Here is a 17772-nt window from a genome sequence, read left to right as displayed (position 1 = left end):
ATTGTGGTCAGAGACATTCACACCAGTGACCTGTTGGAGGTAATTTTGTAGGTCTCTGGCAGTGCTCATCCTGTTCCTTCTTGCACAAAGGAGCAGATACCAGTCCTACTGATGGGTTAAGGACCTTCTACGGCCCTGTCCAGCTTTCCTAGTGTAACTGCCTGTCTCCTGGAATCTCCTCCATGCTCTTGAGACTGTGCTGGGAGACACAGCAAATCTTCTGGAAATGGCACAGATTGATGTGCCATCCTGGAGAAGGTGAACTGCCTGTGCAACCTCTGTAGGGTCCAAGTATTGCCTCATGCTGCAAGTAGTGACACTGACCCTAGCCAAATGCAAAACTAGTGAAAAAGTCAGAAAAGATGCATAGCGGAAAAAATATCAGTGGCCTCCACCTGTAAAACCATTCCTGTTTTGGGGGTCATCTCAATGTTGCCCATCTAGTGCACCTGTTGTTAATTTCATTAACACCAAAGCATCTGAAACTGATTAACAACCCCCTCTGCTACTTAATGGACCAGATCAATATCCCAGGAGTTTAATTGATGATGCTATACTCTGATTAAAAAGTGTTACTTTAATTTTTTTAATCTGTTTATTACCTCTAGTCTATTAGCTTCTCTGGGTTCAGATGCTGATCTTCTCTGCACAAGCCATTTACTGAGTTGTATGCGTGCTGTACTGTGTATACAGGCATGTATAGACGCTGTACTGGGCTGTATGCGTGCTGCACTGTGTATACAGGCACGTCTAGACGGTGATAATAGATCAATACTCTATAACTTCCCACAGAAAAGTCAAACTTCCACCCTTGAAAGTGCAAATAACATAAACCTTTTCAATAATCTATAAATACCCTCTCCCACAGTCTCATACTGCTCTTAAAATGTCCATACCACAGTCCATAGTCCAAAATCAAAATCCAAAAATTAAAATAGAAATAAGAATAAAATAAAATAAATGAAGACAAAAAACAATATTCCAAATGTGTCCAAATCTTCCCGTTGAATCCACAGGACCCTCAAAAAAAAATTCAAATAAATATAGTGCATTATCTTTGATACAAAATTACTGTAAGTGATAACATGCAATCACACTAGTGATATAGATCATACATGTAAAGTTAAAGTGAATACACCATATCGCTAGTGGTCCAGTGAGACAACACTGCAACCGTGAAAATATCACAAAAAACACACAGCGTGATCCGTGAAACAATGATCCGTGACAGTTGTGCCAAATACAGTGCCACACTCTGCTTATGGGATAGAATGCAATTACCCTCTTGCTGTAAGTCAAAGCATTTTGGATTCCTTTATGCCAAAAGATTACTCCACTGAGTCTGCTCCTATTTTCCTGTGAGGAACGGGGACCCCGGTACCTATGACCTATGGCTGTATGAGAAAGGGATCCCATTGTGCATTCCTGAGAGGAAGACGTACCTCCTAGAAAGGTTATCTTTTGACATAAAGGAATCCAAAATGCTTTGACTTACAGCAAGAGGGTAATTGCATTCTATCCCATAAGCAGAGTGTGGCACTGTATTTGGCACAACTGTCACGGATCATTGTTTCACGGATCACGCTGTGTGTTTTTTGTGATATTTTCACGGTTGCAGTGTTGTCTCACTGGACCACTAGCGATATGGTGTATTCACTTTAACTTTACATGTATGATCTATATCACTAGTGTGATTGCATGTTATCACTTACAGTAATTTTGTATCAAAGATAATGCACTATATTTATTTTAACTTTTTTTGAGGGTCCTGTGGATTGAACGGGAAGATTTGGACACATTTGGAATATTGTTTTTTGTCTTCATTTATTTTATTTTATTCTTATTTCTATTTTAATTTTTGGATTTTGGACTATGGACTGTGGTATGGACATTTTAAGAGCAGTATGAGACTGTGGGAGAGGGTATTTATAGATTATTGAAAAGGTTTATGTTGCGTCTAGACGGTGTACTGGGCTGTATGCGTGCTGCACTTTGTATACTGGCATGTATAGACGGTGTACTGAGCTGTATGCATGCTGCACTGTGTATACCGGCATGTATAGACGGTGTACTGGGCTGTATGCGTGCTGCACTGTGTATACAGGCATGTGTAGATGCTGTACTGGGCTGTATGCGTGCTGCACTGTGTATACAGGCATGTATAGACGGTGTACTGAGTTGTATGCGTGCTGCACTGTGTATACAGGCATGTGTAGACGGTGTACTGAGCTGTGTGCGTGCTGCACTGTGTATACAGGCATGTATAGACGGTGTACTGAGCTGTGTGCATGCTGCACTGTGTATACAGGCATGTATAGACGGTGTACTGAGTTGTATGTGTGCCGCACTGTGTATACAGGCATGTATAGACGGTGTACTGAGCTGTATGCATGCTGCACTATGTATACAGGCATGTATAGACTGTGTACTGAGCTGTATGCGTGCTGCACTATGTATACAGGCATGTATAGACGGTGTACTGAGCTGTATGCGTGCTGCACTATGTATACAGGCATGTATAGATGGTGTACTGGGCTGTATGCGTGCTGCATGTGTATTTTCTGATATGTAAACAAATGAATGCATTTTCTATGCATGCCAGCTAATTGATTATGAAAATAGCTGACAACTATTTTCATAACTGATAGTAATCAATTATGTCCATTAGTTGTTTCAACCCTAGAGTGTCTAAAGCCAACACTGTGGATAGAGCCATGAATGGTTGGAACCTCCTTTCTGTTTTTGCTTTTGCTGTCTGTTCCATTGGTGAGATTTCCATTCACTTCCTGTCCCACAGACACAACAGGAAGTTGGAGGAAATCCCCCTCTGAGACAATTGTTACCAGAACAGATGTCCCCAGTGGGGTGGTGGTGGGGGGTTCCCCTCAATTCCTGTTCTAGTAATAACAGTGAAACTAATGTCCCAGTGACCATGGGGCTGGACTCAGGTAGGGAAAGAAGAGGACCTCTGTCATTCATGTTGTCTGATATAAAACTTAACGTCTTGCCCGCCACCCTATAGTAGAAGTACTGCTATAGGGCGGCAGGGCTGCGCAAAATCACGCATATATATACATTTCCTGGTAGGGGACACAGCAGAGAAATACACAGCAGCATGTTTCCCTAGTAAAACAGCACACAGTTAACCCTTTGATTACCCCAGATGTTAACCCCTTCATTAGTACAGTGTCAGTGCTTTTTTATTAGCACTGATCACTGTATTAGTGTCAGTGGCAGTTAGTTCCCCCCCCTCTCCCCCAGTGGCAGAATGCCCACCTCAGTCCTGTTATAAATTGCTGATTGCTGCCATTGCTAAGTATACAATATAAATTTTCACATAAACCAATTAATTTACACGTATTAGGATTTTTATTTAGCAAATACATGTAGCAGAATAAATTTTGGCCTAAATTTTTTGATGAAATTTGATTATTTAAAATTTTTTATTGGATATGTTTTATAACAAAAAGGGAAAAAAAATTAAAGTGTAAAAAAAAAAATTAAAAAAAAAAAAAAAAAAAAAATATATATATATATATATATATATATATATATATATATATATATATATATATATATATTACATTTTATTTTTGCCATTTTTTGTGTTTATAGCGCAACAAATTCAAACTGCACAGGTGATCAAATACCACCGAAAGAAAGGTCTATTTTTGGTGGGAAAAAAAAGGACATAAATTTCATTTGTGTGCAGTGTTGCATGACCGCGCAATTATTAAAGTAATGCAGTTCTGTACCGCAAGAAATGGCCTGGTCAAGAAGGGGGGTAAATCCACTGGAGGGCAAGTGGTTATTGTAAACACGTGGCAGAGCCAGCATGATTTGGGACATAGCAGTTCCCCATCAGGTCTGCTGTGATAGATGGTGGGAGGATTGTTTTCTGCCTCTGTATAATCTGATAGGCCCTGGACCACTGCTGGGGAACGAGAACATGCAAAAATGTATAGAAGGAGCATTAGTGCCACCCACATTATTGTTACGATGCAGGTGGCGCACGCTGCACAGTGTCCTTCCTAGCTAGTGTCCTAACAACCATTAGTGCAAATTTGCTCTGCCAGTGTGGCAGAAATGTTAAAGTTTTACTAAACTCACAACACTAAAGTCAGTCTGTATATGCAGTAAAGCATGCTTAATACAATCACTGTGGAACTTAAGGGGTTAATCCTCTGCATTGTGTAAAAAGGCTGTTTGATCCTGTCTTCTCTGATCCTCCCCTTCTTCCAGTGTCCCCCTCTTATTTCCTTATTTCCTATATCGTGTGGAGACACTCTGCACATGCTCAGTTTGGTGAGTGTTGCTAAAGAGGTGTTTTTTTTTCTTGGGAGAGTGCATGTGACTAGCACAGGGGCAATCAGCACTGAAGAGACAGAGGTCAGGGTTTCTGCATCCTCCTAGAGCGGAAAGAAAACTCCTCCTACAAGCTTTAACCAGTGCTCCGCTAGACCCTGACAAGTCACGAGGTCGACAACCATTCATGGCCAATGGCTTGTTATCAGACATGCAGAGCTGATCTTCCCCCAAGTAATTGCTGCATGTCTGATTATACATACAATTGGCTGCTGGCGCTGTCAGCCTCTCATTACTTTGTATGGAGCATCCCGCTAACAGTTTGTTAGCAGGAAACCCCATTTACTCTCCCACAGGAAATGGTAGTCGGCTCCAAACACAGATGTGAATGAGGCCTTAGGCACCATTCAACATCCTAAATCCCATGTATTTCATTGGTGGCTGTTCACATATGAGCCCTCAGATGTCTGTGGCTCCACATCTGATGCTACAAAAGTTACATGAGCTACTTTTGAGGCAGATTTGTGCATGTTTGCCCCATAGAGTTTCTTGGTTACATGGATATCTCCCTCTTGTAGATATAGGATAGGAATAAATCTCTATGTTCTTCTTTTACCCTAATTATCCTCAGTGTGAGGCATATGGAAAGAAGAAGCATATAGTGCCTTATCCTTTTGTCATTTATTTATTCATATTTTTAAAAGTTACACTCACAATGCCATTAAAAATATATAGCTTTTAGCAATCTCCTTTCTGTGTGTCAAACACACAAAATATTCTCGCTGCTTGTGATACTGAGTGCGTGGTGACGTCAGAGCCCCTCCCCCATGCGTTGCGCCACCGGGTTACGTGGCTTCGTCAGAGGGATATCCCGCGTAGGGGAGGGTCTCTGATGTCACCATGTACTCGGTATCCATGTAAATGATAAAAGGATAAAGCACTATTTGCTTCTTCTTTCCATATGCCTCACACTGAGGATAATTAGGGTAAAAGAAGAACATAGAGATTTATTCCTTTCCTATATCTTCAAGAGGGAGATATCCATGTAACCAAGTCCCTGCAAGGGGAGGTTAACATCAAGATACCCCCGGTGGAGAAAATGGAAAAGTGCACCTGCTGATCCAGCGTATCATCAATTAAGAGGAGATGAATCATCCTGTCTTTTAAAGCAAAAAGCTATGGCTGCCCAATTGACAGTTAGGCTTCCTCTGAGGTGAGCGCATAATAAGATCTTTTTCTTGAAGAGCACTTTATCTCAAGACAAGCACTTTAATTATAAGAGAAGCACTTTTATTCAAGAAGAGCACTTTTTTGTGATGGACTATAGAATTATCACTAAATGAATTGTTTTATGTGATTTATCCCTTATTGTATTTCACTTTATTGATATATAATTTTTAAGAGGAGTGCGGCACTATTTGGATATAATCATCTGTGACATTTGTTGTTGTTGTTTTCCTTGTATCGCCTAGCTTTTTTTTTTTGTGTTGTGGCAGAAAAAGGCACGTAAAGCACGCATACACTTGTGAATAGGTTTAAATGTATATATTTGTACTTGTTGAGTGTTTGTGCATAGGCCTAAGTGTGACAGAATGCTCAGGTGTGAAGGAGGCCTAAAGATGAACCGCTTTAGCGCCGCCCCATAGCAGAAATACTACTACAGGGCGGCAGCGGTGCACACAATGACGGGTGTATATATACGTGATTTTGCAGTTCCGGTTGGAGGCGCACGCCCTACCCACGCCGCTATTCGCGGCTGTCAATCACCGGGTCCCAGACGGTGATTACTCACCGGCACTCAGTGATTGCCGAGGATCTTCCGACGGGGGGGGGGGGGGGTGCAATGTGTGTGTGTGTGGGGGGGGGGGTTGGGGAGAACTGTTAGTAAACAAAACAGTTCTCCCTGTCAGCTCGTGCACACTGCTTTGCATGGCTGTGCACAGTGAAGAGCAAACACAGCATACTTAGTAAAGTGGCACCACCGAAAGCTCAATTTGTGGGAAAAAAAATGGACATTAACTTCATTTGGGTTCAGCATTGCATGACCGCGCAATTGTCTGTAAAAGTAACGCAGCAACATAACGCAAAAAATGGCCTGGTCAGGAAGTGGGGGAAATCCTCAGGGGAGGGCAAGTGGTTGAATATGGGCAAACCAGCAATTTATTACATGGAATCCACCAAGGGGACCGTGTATACACGGTGCCAGCTGCCTTTATAAGGGTTAATTCTTGTCAGGCCAGCAATATGTCGCCAGAAATACATTGCGGGGTGTGTGTGGTTCACACTACCAGCTGTTCACAGGCCTAAAATATTGTTAGCCGAGCTTAAACACCAACTATTTTCTGTAGAAGGCTGTGCTCTGTCTGTATTGGTGCCCGGCCAGGGAAGTGCAATCCATAAACACACCATTTCCTAATGGCACAAAGGTGCCACGTGTGCCCGCTCTGCCACTTCTGCCATGAACTTTTCAGTCCGACTACATGCATGTGTATACAAGAGACCCCTCTGAGGAGGAAATTCCATTCGCCTGACTGTTTGCCGAGGAGCTTTCTTTCCAATAAAGCGGATGAATGTGAAGTGAATAAGTCAGTGAAGTGAATGCTCCTGACAGTGTTTGTGTCATTAAATTGGTCACACCTTAACCGTCCTGGCAGTGAAAAGGTCACAGACTGGCTGTCCTTTTTTTACGTCTGTTTGTTTTTCCCTCGGTGTCCTTGTTTCTCTCCACCCAGTGCTCCCCTTTCCTCTACATTTCTCCCTCCTTCCTTCTGAATCTCTCATTTTTTTTTATTGCTGCATTTACATGTTTTGTCAATGTAACCTTGTCCCCGTCCGGCACAAAGACACGCAAGGCATGGTGTGGAATTGTAAGCAGGCTCGCAGTGCCTGACAGAACAATACAGCCAAAGGAACAGCCTGCTGGACTGGATTGTCCTCGGCTCGGGCCCTTTATTCTGGCTGCTCTGGATTTCAGGCCTCATTCACAGTGCAATGACGTACAGACCTTTACAGAGAGGTATGGAAAGGTTTTAAATGTTTCCATTCGCTCTATGCATTTAGATGCATTCAGTTTAGTGGTGTTTAGGGGAAGTTTCAAAACTACAAACTTGTGTAAACGCATGTACAAATAAATGATCTGGGAAATGTATGCTTTATATTTCCAAGATAATTTTTCTTGTGATTAAAGTCCTTTTGCATGTGGGTGGCAGAACCCAGTGTATTTCCACCGCCATCTAAGCCTGGGTGCTGCATACAGCTGTCAGTAGACAAGAATGGCTATGCGATGAACGCCTCCGGGGAAAAAAAAAAGCTCTGGTCATGACAAAGGCTCCCACCGTCTGACAGCTCTTATATAAGCCAAGGGGTGGAGCCATCTGGTAACATCACCAGGTGACCCCCATCCCCTCATGATATAATCGACCCAACATTCCCTGTTCTATGATGTCACCAGGTGGCTCTGCCCCTTGGCTTGTTTAAGAGCTTTCAGACATCGGGGGCCTTCATCGAGACCGGAGCTTTTTTTTTTTTTCTTTTTTCTTTTTTATAGTCTTTTGTGAATGACGTTGGATCTACTTCAGGGAATTATTATAATTTTATTTTTTGTAAGGTCGCGTTTTTATTCACTTTTAACACTTTTCTGGTGAATGAGTTAGGGGTACTATGTACCCCATACTCATTCATATAGGGGGGCGGCCAGGATCTGGCGGCCCCCTTGGTAAAGGGGGTTTCCAAATTCCGATAAGTCACCCCCTGCAGACCCCTACAACCACAGCCGAGGGTTGTGGGGAAGAGGCCCTTGTCCTCATCAACATGGGGGACAAGGTGCTTTGGGGAAGGGGGGGGGACTCCCCCCACCCCAAAGCACCCAAAGCCATGTCGAGGGCATGTGGCCTGGTGTGCTTCGGGAAAGGGGGGGCTTTCTCGCCCACCCCCTCATCCCCATCCTAACGTGCCAAGCTGCATGCTCGGATAAGGGTCTGGTATGGATTTAGGAAGATTTTGGCATGGGTTTCCCCTTAAAATCCATACAAGACCTGAAGGGCCTGGTATTGATTGGGGGGCGGCTCCACGCTGTTTTTTTTTTTCTTTTTAATTGCCAGCAATAGGTTTCTTTATATTCAGCTGTCAGCGGGGTACCAGATGATGACTTATCAATTTAACAATTGATGTGGCGGCCGCCCACTCCTTAAAAACCATGTTGTTTACTGATTGTTAATGGTGCTGGCAGCCGCCCTCTCCTTAACGACCAGCTTACAATCACAAAAAAAACACTGGAATTGCAAAAGACTTGGTTCCATTGAAGTCTATAACTGGTAAAACGCGATCTGCTGTGGAAAAATATAGTCCCTGACCATTTCAAAAATCCGCACTGGCTTAAACTGCACAGATGTGAACTAGATCTATAGGCAATCGGGCTAAATGAACTATAGTGCACTTCTGAAAACTGGAAAACGCACTGAAATCTGCATAAGTGAGAACCTAGGGTAAGAGGAGACACTAAGTGCTCCTTCACATGGCCGTTCATGGCCGTACACTGCCCAGATTGGCATATTTACTTGGCCGGCACAAGCAGGTGTTTACTTTCATCTACAGCCAGCCAGTCTGCACAAATCAATACATTTCTGAACTTTTTCCTCCTTTTAATGTAACCTATAAACTGTACAATTCAGTTGAACAACAAACTGAAATCTTTTAGGTGGAGGGAAGTAAAACTAAAAAACTAAAATAATATGGTTGCATAAGTGTGCACACCCTTAACTGCTTCCCGATCGCCCTATAGCAGATACTGCTACAGGGCGGCACGGGTGCGCAAAATCACATGTGTGTATATACACGTGATTTTGCATTCCCTACTAGGGGGTGCATGCCCTACCCTCGCCGCCATTCGTGGCGGCGGCTATCAATCACCGGCACTCAGTGATTACTGAGGATCTCCGATGGGGAGGAGAGCTTTTTATTTATTTATTTTTTTTCACTAACAGTTTTTTGTACGAACAGTGGGTCAATGGCACCAGCCGATTTTCACTCTGTTAGTGGGTCAATGGCACCGGCCGATTTTCGTCATTCCTCCCTTTTTTGGTGATTGGGTATGTTGAAAAATTAGTGAAAAATGATTTTACGATTTGTACGATCGTTTTTCTGAAAAGAATATGCGCATGAGCTGTAACCTGGAAGGAACAGAAGTTTCGCCTGTTATATGGGGTGAACTTTATGACTTGGCTGATTTTCGAAATCATTGATGGCACCATCGGATTACCAAGCGAACAACGTTTTCAATTTTCGGACGAAAAATCATTCGGAATTCGACCCACTTATGGCCTGCATTAGACCCCAGTTCCAGCTGAAGAAAAACCACCACCATGCTTCACAATAGGTATGGTGTTCTTTTGGTGATGAGCAGAAAAATATTGTTTCTTTTCTATTCACTGAACTTCTTGAAACTTAGCACTGAAGGGGTTGATTCTGTATTCATAGGTTTGTAGAAGTTAGGATGAAGGTCTTTTTCTTAACTCTGTTCATGTTATAACATTTTTGCTGTGAAGAAGAGGCATGTGATCTCCGCTGAGTCAAATTCAGTTTTGAGAACTGCAAAAGTAAACCAAGCATCTGTGATTAATATCTTGTAGGCAGAGAAACTGCCCAATAATCTTACAAAAACCTCTGGAAGAGCATGACATTGTGAATGGATTAATGGAATTTATTTACCAAACAAAATTAAACATATACAGCCTTATTCTACATAATTAAAAAACTAATCTTTATTTCATGATGGAATAACCTTTGGATGGTAATATATTTTCCTCAAAAAGCATTTTATTTAAAAAAATCCAATTTAAATAAAAAAATCAGATTTTTTAAATTTTTTTTTTAAAAAATCATTGATTTTTATCCACCCTGGATATTGTACATTCACGTTTTGTATGCATCTAAGCGCAGCATTTTGGATACCCCTGTGAGTGAGCTCCAAAGGCAGATTTCTGGTACTTTTAACAAGTTCTGCAGCCTTCCTCCTTTCACATGCAGCCATCGGGGTGGGATGGTGGGAGGAAGGTACTTATGCGCGAATTGGGGGGGCTTCCCTTGCGTTTCCTGTCAACTGATTTATAAATGGGATCTGGCAGCCTGGAAGTGGCACAGGAAGATAAGCTCTGGTGTGAATTAACCCCTTTTGTCAACACATACAGTATTATAAAACGCAAACCTTCCTTTTTTGTGTTGTTGTTTTTATCAGTTGGCAATAGTAGAGGAGAAGGAATGTGTGCGTGCCTTTGTGGGAGGGTCCTCATGTGAAAGTAAACGCAGTTGAAAAGATGACAGGTTACTGGAGAACACACCTTCTCATTACCCTCAAAGGTTTTCCAATAGAAAGAGGAAGAGCGGCCTCAACCACCTGAGGGGTTACTAGGTGTATGGCTGATGCCGTAACACAAATATTTGTCTTTTTTTGTTTTCTGTTTTCTATGCCGTGACTTTACTTTGCAGCCAAAGTCTAAACTGCACTTTTTCTCTAGGAACACTGATGTGACAACATCAACAGCTTGACTGCGTTCAGAAAAAAAAAATGCATTGAAAATTTGCAGCTGAACAGGACAACCCTAAAAGGAATTCCCTGACTTCACAGCGCATGAAAGGAAAAGCAGAAGATGAATAATTCTGTCTGATGGAGGCCTGTGAAACTTCCCAACCTGCCGTACCTTGTGCACCTGGCTGTACAGTGGATCTGTGCTCCTTACCAGTGGGACGGGAAATGTCCAAGTGACTGCAGAGGGGCCCAATCACCATACCTACCCCCCATGTTGTTAGGAGCTTGTTTATTCTTGGATTTCAAACTTTTCCTGTGAAAGGTTCCTTCGCTTCACTTGGATTCATGCTGTGGAACGTTCTGCTGACAAGGAAGCAATTTCTTCACATTTGCTGGATCTTGTGAATTTTTTTGGGGTCTGAACACGGGAGATGACTTTATAGCCTGGGTGGCGATGGGTCGGGAAAATGAACTAATCCAAGCTGTTAAAAGTGGAGATGTTGCAACTGTTCAGAAACTTCTTGCGAAAGTCCGAACGTCAAAAAACAGTAAGTAAGCGGGAAGAGGAGGGATGGGTTTGGGATAATATGTATAAGACTGATGACACAAGTGATTCTGCCACCAGTGACAAATCACTAAAAAGGCTGCTTGTGTGTCCCTCTGTAGCCATACAGTGCTAGATGTTGCTTACCCAAACACTGCTGAATCTCAATCTCCAGCGATGTGAGCGATCTCCATCTGCCTCAGCTACAGATTCTATAGAGACTTACAATCAACCTTTTGGTGATCCCGCCACTACGGGGTTTGACAAATTGTAAGCAGCAGGATCACTAGCGGTAGAGTCGCCTGTATGTCATCAGCTTATGATTGGTGAAGTATTTAAACTATCATTTAGTCCACATATACAGGACAAACATACCCTCGTTATGGGGGAGAGAAGAGGGAAAACAAATTATGTATGTATAAACTCCAAGGAGCAGGGCCCTCCTAACCCTGTTGTATGGAACTGTATTGTCTCCCCTTTATAATGTAAAGTGCTGAGCAAACTGTTGGCGCTATATAAATCCTGTATAATATTGTGTGTATGTATGTGTGTGAGATACATATATATATATATATATATATATATATATATATATATATATATATATCTATCTCTATCTCTATCTATGACCAGTCATACATCTTAAAGTGTTACTATACCCAGGGCCCTGCATTTACTATATCCAGTCTCCCATAGCACACAGAACATGGAAATGAAATTATTTTAGTAAATTTAAACTGCTAAATACCTTTTCTCATCATCAGTTAGAGCAGTCTTGTGATGTCTATCAGTGTCCAGCAGAGCACTGGTTAAAGCTTGTAGGAGTTTTCTTTCTGCTCTAGGAGGATGCAGAACCCCTGACCTCTGTTCAGTGCTGATTGGCCCTGTGCTGATCACATGCACTCTCCCAAGAAAAAAAAAAAAACCTCTCTAGCAACACACACTAAACTGAGCATGTGTAGAGTGTCTCTACACTTATGTCTTATAAGGAGATAAGAGGGGGGCACTGGAAGAAAGTTAGGATCAAACCTTTAGGTTCCACAGTGAGTATATCAAGCATGCTTTACTGCATACACAGGCAGATTTTGCTGTTGTGGGTTTAGTAACACTTTAACACTTCTTTACTCTGTTCACAAATGGGGAAACAAAAAATTGGCTGAAGTTGGGCTTTAAAAGCATGTTTGGCTAAAATGGTATGAATCCCCCCCCCCCCCCCATTTGTAAAATAATGAAATGTGCATGCGTTTACTTTTTACATTGGAGTCTGCAGGGCATTGCAGCCACGATCAGTGCATGGCCCCTGGGGACTGTTCCCCCCCAGCCCCAGGTCCATATGGAGGTACAGACCCTTGTTTATTGGGCTGGAGAAGTATCAGTCAGTTACATCACCACACATGCTCCAATGAGATCTAAGTTGCTGTGCCTCTTTAACAATGAATGTTTACATTCTAGAATAAGCCATGGTGTGACTGGTTCTCTTTAAGCAGCAATATAGGACAAGTGTGACTCTGTCCCTTAAAGAGTAATGTATAGTAAGAAATGACTATTGCTGCCATTGAAGATGATTGGCAGTACTGGAAGCCCCTCCATTAGTCATTGTGCGTTTAGGCTGCTTAACCGAGTATTTGTGTGGATAATTCACCATATAATGGAGAAGTGGCCTAGGGAAGAAGGCTGTTACTTTGAAGCAGACAGCATGTCATGATGGACAGTTTGGTGTTTCAAACAATGGGCCTCATTCATCAAATTGTCTCCGGAAAAAGGAACCTTGGGGCTAATTTATTAATGCATCTCAGCTATGTATAGTCAGATTCAAGCCTGTACTGGAAAATGATAGCTGGAGACTGAAAGTTTTGTTTCTGGTGACTTTGGGACATCACATACAATTCTCTCATATATGGTTCAAACTGATATGGTCCATGTAGCAGGCTGCTGAAACATTGTTGGGATGGGCATTACTAGGCACAGTGTACAGCCTGCTGCCAGCAGCCTGTCTAAGGGTACATTCATACCCTGTACAATGCAGCAGTTGGTGTGCGTCAAGATGACACTAGTGGCGATGAGCCAAATGCAGTGACATTTCATTACATTCTGTTGGCCATCATGAAGTGCGAGGCAGTGGATTGCCACATGCTGTGCTGCGACAAGAAAAAAAAAAAAAAAGTACTGCTTGCCATACTTTTTTCAGCGCACGCTATTGCAACACAGTGATGTTAAATGGACAGGTAGGAGACAAGACATTTTGCTGTGTCTTGCGGTAGGACTGCGCTGGAATAGCCGCCCAACGTAGTCCTACTACACCTGATGTGAAACTACCTTAAGGCCTAGTTCATACTGGCATTGAAAGCAGGCGTTTGAGGGACGTTTTTAGCACTGCTCAAATAGCTATGAAAATGATACTATGGATGTTCACATTATGAAAACATGAAGCGTTATTGTCGCTTCAAAATTGAAGCCTCTGGAGGAGTTTGAAGCCTTTCAACGCATCCTATTCAAGGCTATGGTGACGCTCCTCAAACGAGCTGGCAGGCATTTGCGAGGCCTTTTGCTGTGTGGTTGCTGCGCGTTTATATCATCACAGTGTATTCTAGGCGTGGTGCGGTTTTAACGCTTGTAAAATGCTTCAAAACTGCGCATAGGGTGTTTGAGGAGCGATTTTAATGCTTTTAAAATGCCAGTCTAATGCCCGTATGAACGCTGTGGGAGATTAGAAATTTTGTAAAGTGTGAACAAGCCCTTAATCAATGACAGGCTGAAATACGTGGCGGCCGGGTGCTGTCCTGAGTGCTAGTTAAAGTGGTATTGTACCCAAAGCCAAAAATGTAATATATTGCAGTTTACCAATCACTGGATGTGGTGGCTGCATTACGGTCCTTTCACACTGGCATTCCGTATGTCCATTTTTCATCTGTTTGCTGTTTTTTCATCATTTTTCATCTGTTTGATCATCTGTTAATGTCCGCATCTGTTAATCACTTGCCCTCCTGAGGATGTACGCTGCTTTACTTTAACTGACAATTGCGCTGTCATGCAACACTGCACCCAAATGAAATTTACGTCCTTTTTTCCAATGACTTGAGCTATCTTTCGGTGGTATTTGATTGCCTGTGCGGTTTCTATTTTTTGTGCTATAAAAAAGACCGACAATTTTGAGAAAAAAACAAAAAATATTTTTGACTTTTTGCTATTAAACATGTCCAGTAAAAACATTTTTAAAAATCTACTTTCGTCATAAATTTAGGCCAAAATGTATTCTGCTGCATGTCTTTGCTTAAAAAAAAAAAAAGAAAAATAAAGTAGTATATATACTTTTTTTTTTTTATTTCCCCTAGTAATGGCGATCAGCGACTTGTAGTGGGACTGCGGCAAGCATTCTGGCACTGTGGGCAACTGACTTGGTGTCACTGAGATCCACAGTGACACCAGTACCAGTGATCAGTGGTAAAAAAAATAAAATAAAAAGCACTGACACTGTAGTAATGGCACTGGGTAGGGAGGGGTTAACATGAGGGGTGATCAAAGGGTTAACTGTGTGCAGGGAGTGTTTTACTGGGGGGCGGTGTCTGTGTGCTTCACTGTAAGCACATTGCTTTGGATGACTGTGCACAGCAATCCAAAGCAGTGTGCTCAAGCTGACAGGGAGGAGAACTGTTTTGTTGTAAACAAAACAGTTCTCCTCCCCGTCGGAGATCCTTGCCAATCACTGGCCGGGACCCGGTGATTGATGGACGCGGATAGGGCTCACGTGCCCCCTACCCGGAAATGCAAAATTACATGTATATTTTCGTGATTTTGTGCACCTGTGCCACCCTGTAGCAGAATTTCTGCTATAATGAGGACGGGAAGCGGTTAACATCCGTTTTTTTTTTGTTTTTTTTTTTGAACGGAAGACATCCCTATTTTTCTTCCATTAAAAAAAGGAATGGAGGAAACATGGATGTATACAGACATACGGTCCATTTTTGCATCTGTTTTTGCATTGGTAAAGGTTTGAATGGTCCGTCTCATCCCTGTCAACTGCTACATTCTGCTGGAGAATACGTTCTTTTGAAGAAAGATCACAAGATGAATGTAGAAGAAAGAAAGCCTAACAGAAAACGAATGCAGCCATCACATCTAAGAATTGGTAAGCTGCAATATAATAAACATTTGCTTTTGGGGTTAATACCTGAAACCAGAATTCTGCATTTGGGGCATATGGCCCAAGACATGAGAGCATGCAGCTACCCTGTGTTTCAGGCCATTGTTGATTTTGACAAACTGTGGGCAATAGGCTTTGCGCTACATCTGTGTCTCCCTTGCGCCTCAAAAGCCAGGATTTTAGGCTGTACCGGTCAAACCACCCCATGTGTATGAGCCCTTATGTGAAAGAAGGATGCTTTCGGCTCAGTTCACAAAGCTGACACACCAGGGTAAGGATACTATTTTTTTTTTTCTTTTTTTAGTGACTGTTATTTTCACATAATTCGGTTATTTTCAGCTGAGTCCAATGAGGTTTGAAATAAGTCACATGGCTGAAACAAACATGCTTTTTCCTGCACGAAAGCTTAAGACATTGAGCCCATTGCTAAATCAGATATTAGCAACACGTTTCTGTTGACCTTCGACCCGTATCTCTTCTGGCTTTAATCACAACCAGTAATGGAAATCCATCTTTTACGGATTAAGTCTAGCCATCAGATGGCTTGTTTTCTCCCACTTGACTCTAAATGGCTGAAGTCATTTGCTGTTTGAAAGGGAAATGAATGCGTCCTCTTTCTGTGACAGTGAACTTGCGTGTCTGCATTGTGTCTCTGGCAGAGAACAGCAGGCACACTGGTGACAGTGACAAATGAGGACTGTCCATGGAGATGCTGTGATGCCAGGGACTTTCATATGCAGATGAGGCCAACGCTCGCACTGTCACACACGTACTCTGTGTCACCCAGATGTCACCTGCTGACCTGACTGTGCTCACATCATAGCTGGTTAAACATTTACCCGAATCTGCGTGACCTGATCAGCATCCAACTAGGAAACCGTGTGAGTTATTGCATCTCACTCCATCTTCCTGATCATGGCTGGAATATTTTCTCTAGACGTGACTTCTGCATTGTATGTTACTTTGTTGAACCTATAGATTGATGATTAGTCCATAACGGATGGAAATAAACATTGATATAGTGTTTATTATGTGAATTTTCTTTCTTCCATTGTCTTTACATTTTATTCACATTTATATGCTGATGAAGCTATTCAGCAAAAGTGACAAATCATAGCGCAGTCAAAGGTTCCAAAAGCGGACTAAAACCCATGGGTACGTCATTGCCTACGTCCGGGTTTTGTGCGCCCCTGGCCTGCACCTGCTGTGATTGTGTTTGACAATTAATACAGAGGGAATGATCTGTGTTTCTCATCCCTGCAAAGCCCATATTTTTAACAAGACATCTCTTGGTAAAAGCAGCACACATTACACATCGTTAGGCACACATTGCTCTCTCTAGATGTTAACCCCTTCCCAGCCAGTGTCATTAGTATTTATTTCAGGTATTTCTATAGCGCCGTCAATTTACGCAGCGCTTTACATATATATTGTACATTCACATCAGTCCCTAACCCGCATTCATACATATACTAGGGCCAATTTAGACAGGTGCCAATTAACCTACCAGCGTGTCTTTGGAGTGTGGGAGGAAACTAGAGTACCCGGAGGAAACCCACGCAGGCACAGGGAGAACATGCAAACTCCAGGCAGGTGGTGCCGTGGTTGGGATTTGAACCAGTGACCCTAGTACTGCCAGGTGGAAGTGCTAGCCATTTAGCCACTGTGCTGCCCTTTATAGTGACAGTGTATAGTATGATCACCAATCATACCGATCATTTTGCTGGTGGTGGCAGTCAGTTCCACCCAGCATCAGATTGCCCTCCAAACTATTGCAGTCCCATTATAAGTCGTTGATGCCGCCTTAAGTAGTATTAAAAAACACTAAGTACATTCCAGTATATACACCATAGTTTGTAGGCACCAGGGGCGGACTGACCATTTGGAAACTCGGGCACTGCCCGAGGGCCCGGGGTCAGTAGGAGGCCCCATGAGATGCCCCTGGTACCTTTTTTCATAGGCTTTTTTGAGTTTGGGCAAGGACACAGGGGCCCCATGATCCCCTATTGCCCGGGGGTCCCATGAGTTGTCAGTCCGCCCCTGGTAGGCACTATAACTTTCATGCAAATCAATCAATGTGCACATACAGTGGTACCTCGGTTTACGAATTTAATGTGTTCTCAGGGATGTTTCGTATTGCGAAAAATTCGTAAACTGAAATGCGGTTTCCCATAGGAATGCATTGAAAACCAATTAATCCTTTCCGGAGGTCAGAAAAAAGTAAAGAAAAGTCTTATCTGTTCAAAACTCTTTATAAAG

At 42.6% G+C, this 17772-nt stretch overlaps 1 protein-coding gene across 2 annotated transcripts in view; it reads left to right on the top strand.

Annotated features, from left to right (window-relative positions):
• CASKIN2 (CASK interacting protein 2) overlaps positions 1 to 17772 on the top strand; it is a 115379-nt gene that overhangs the window by 14617 nt on the left and 82990 nt on the right. For both annotated transcript variants that reach the window (XM_089668769.1, XM_089668760.1), the window contains exon 2: positions 10818 to 11376. In XM_089668769.1, the coding sequence (XP_089524895.1) occupies positions 11283 to 11376 (94 nt within the window). In that variant the 5' untranslated portion in view covers positions 10818 to 11282. The remainder of the gene's footprint in view (positions 1 to 10817; positions 11377 to 17772) is intronic.

The sequence above is a fragment of the Staurois parvus genome, unplaced genomic scaffold (genome assembly GCF_062004578.1).
Source record: "Staurois parvus isolate SC_StPar_1 unplaced genomic scaffold, SC_StPar_1.0 ptg000008l, whole genome shotgun sequence".
NCBI classification, from domain to species: domain Eukaryota; kingdom Metazoa; phylum Chordata; class Amphibia; order Anura; family Ranidae; genus Staurois; species Staurois parvus.
Note: the sequence above shows the minus strand (reverse complement) of the source record. Positions and strands in the feature narration are given on the sequence as shown.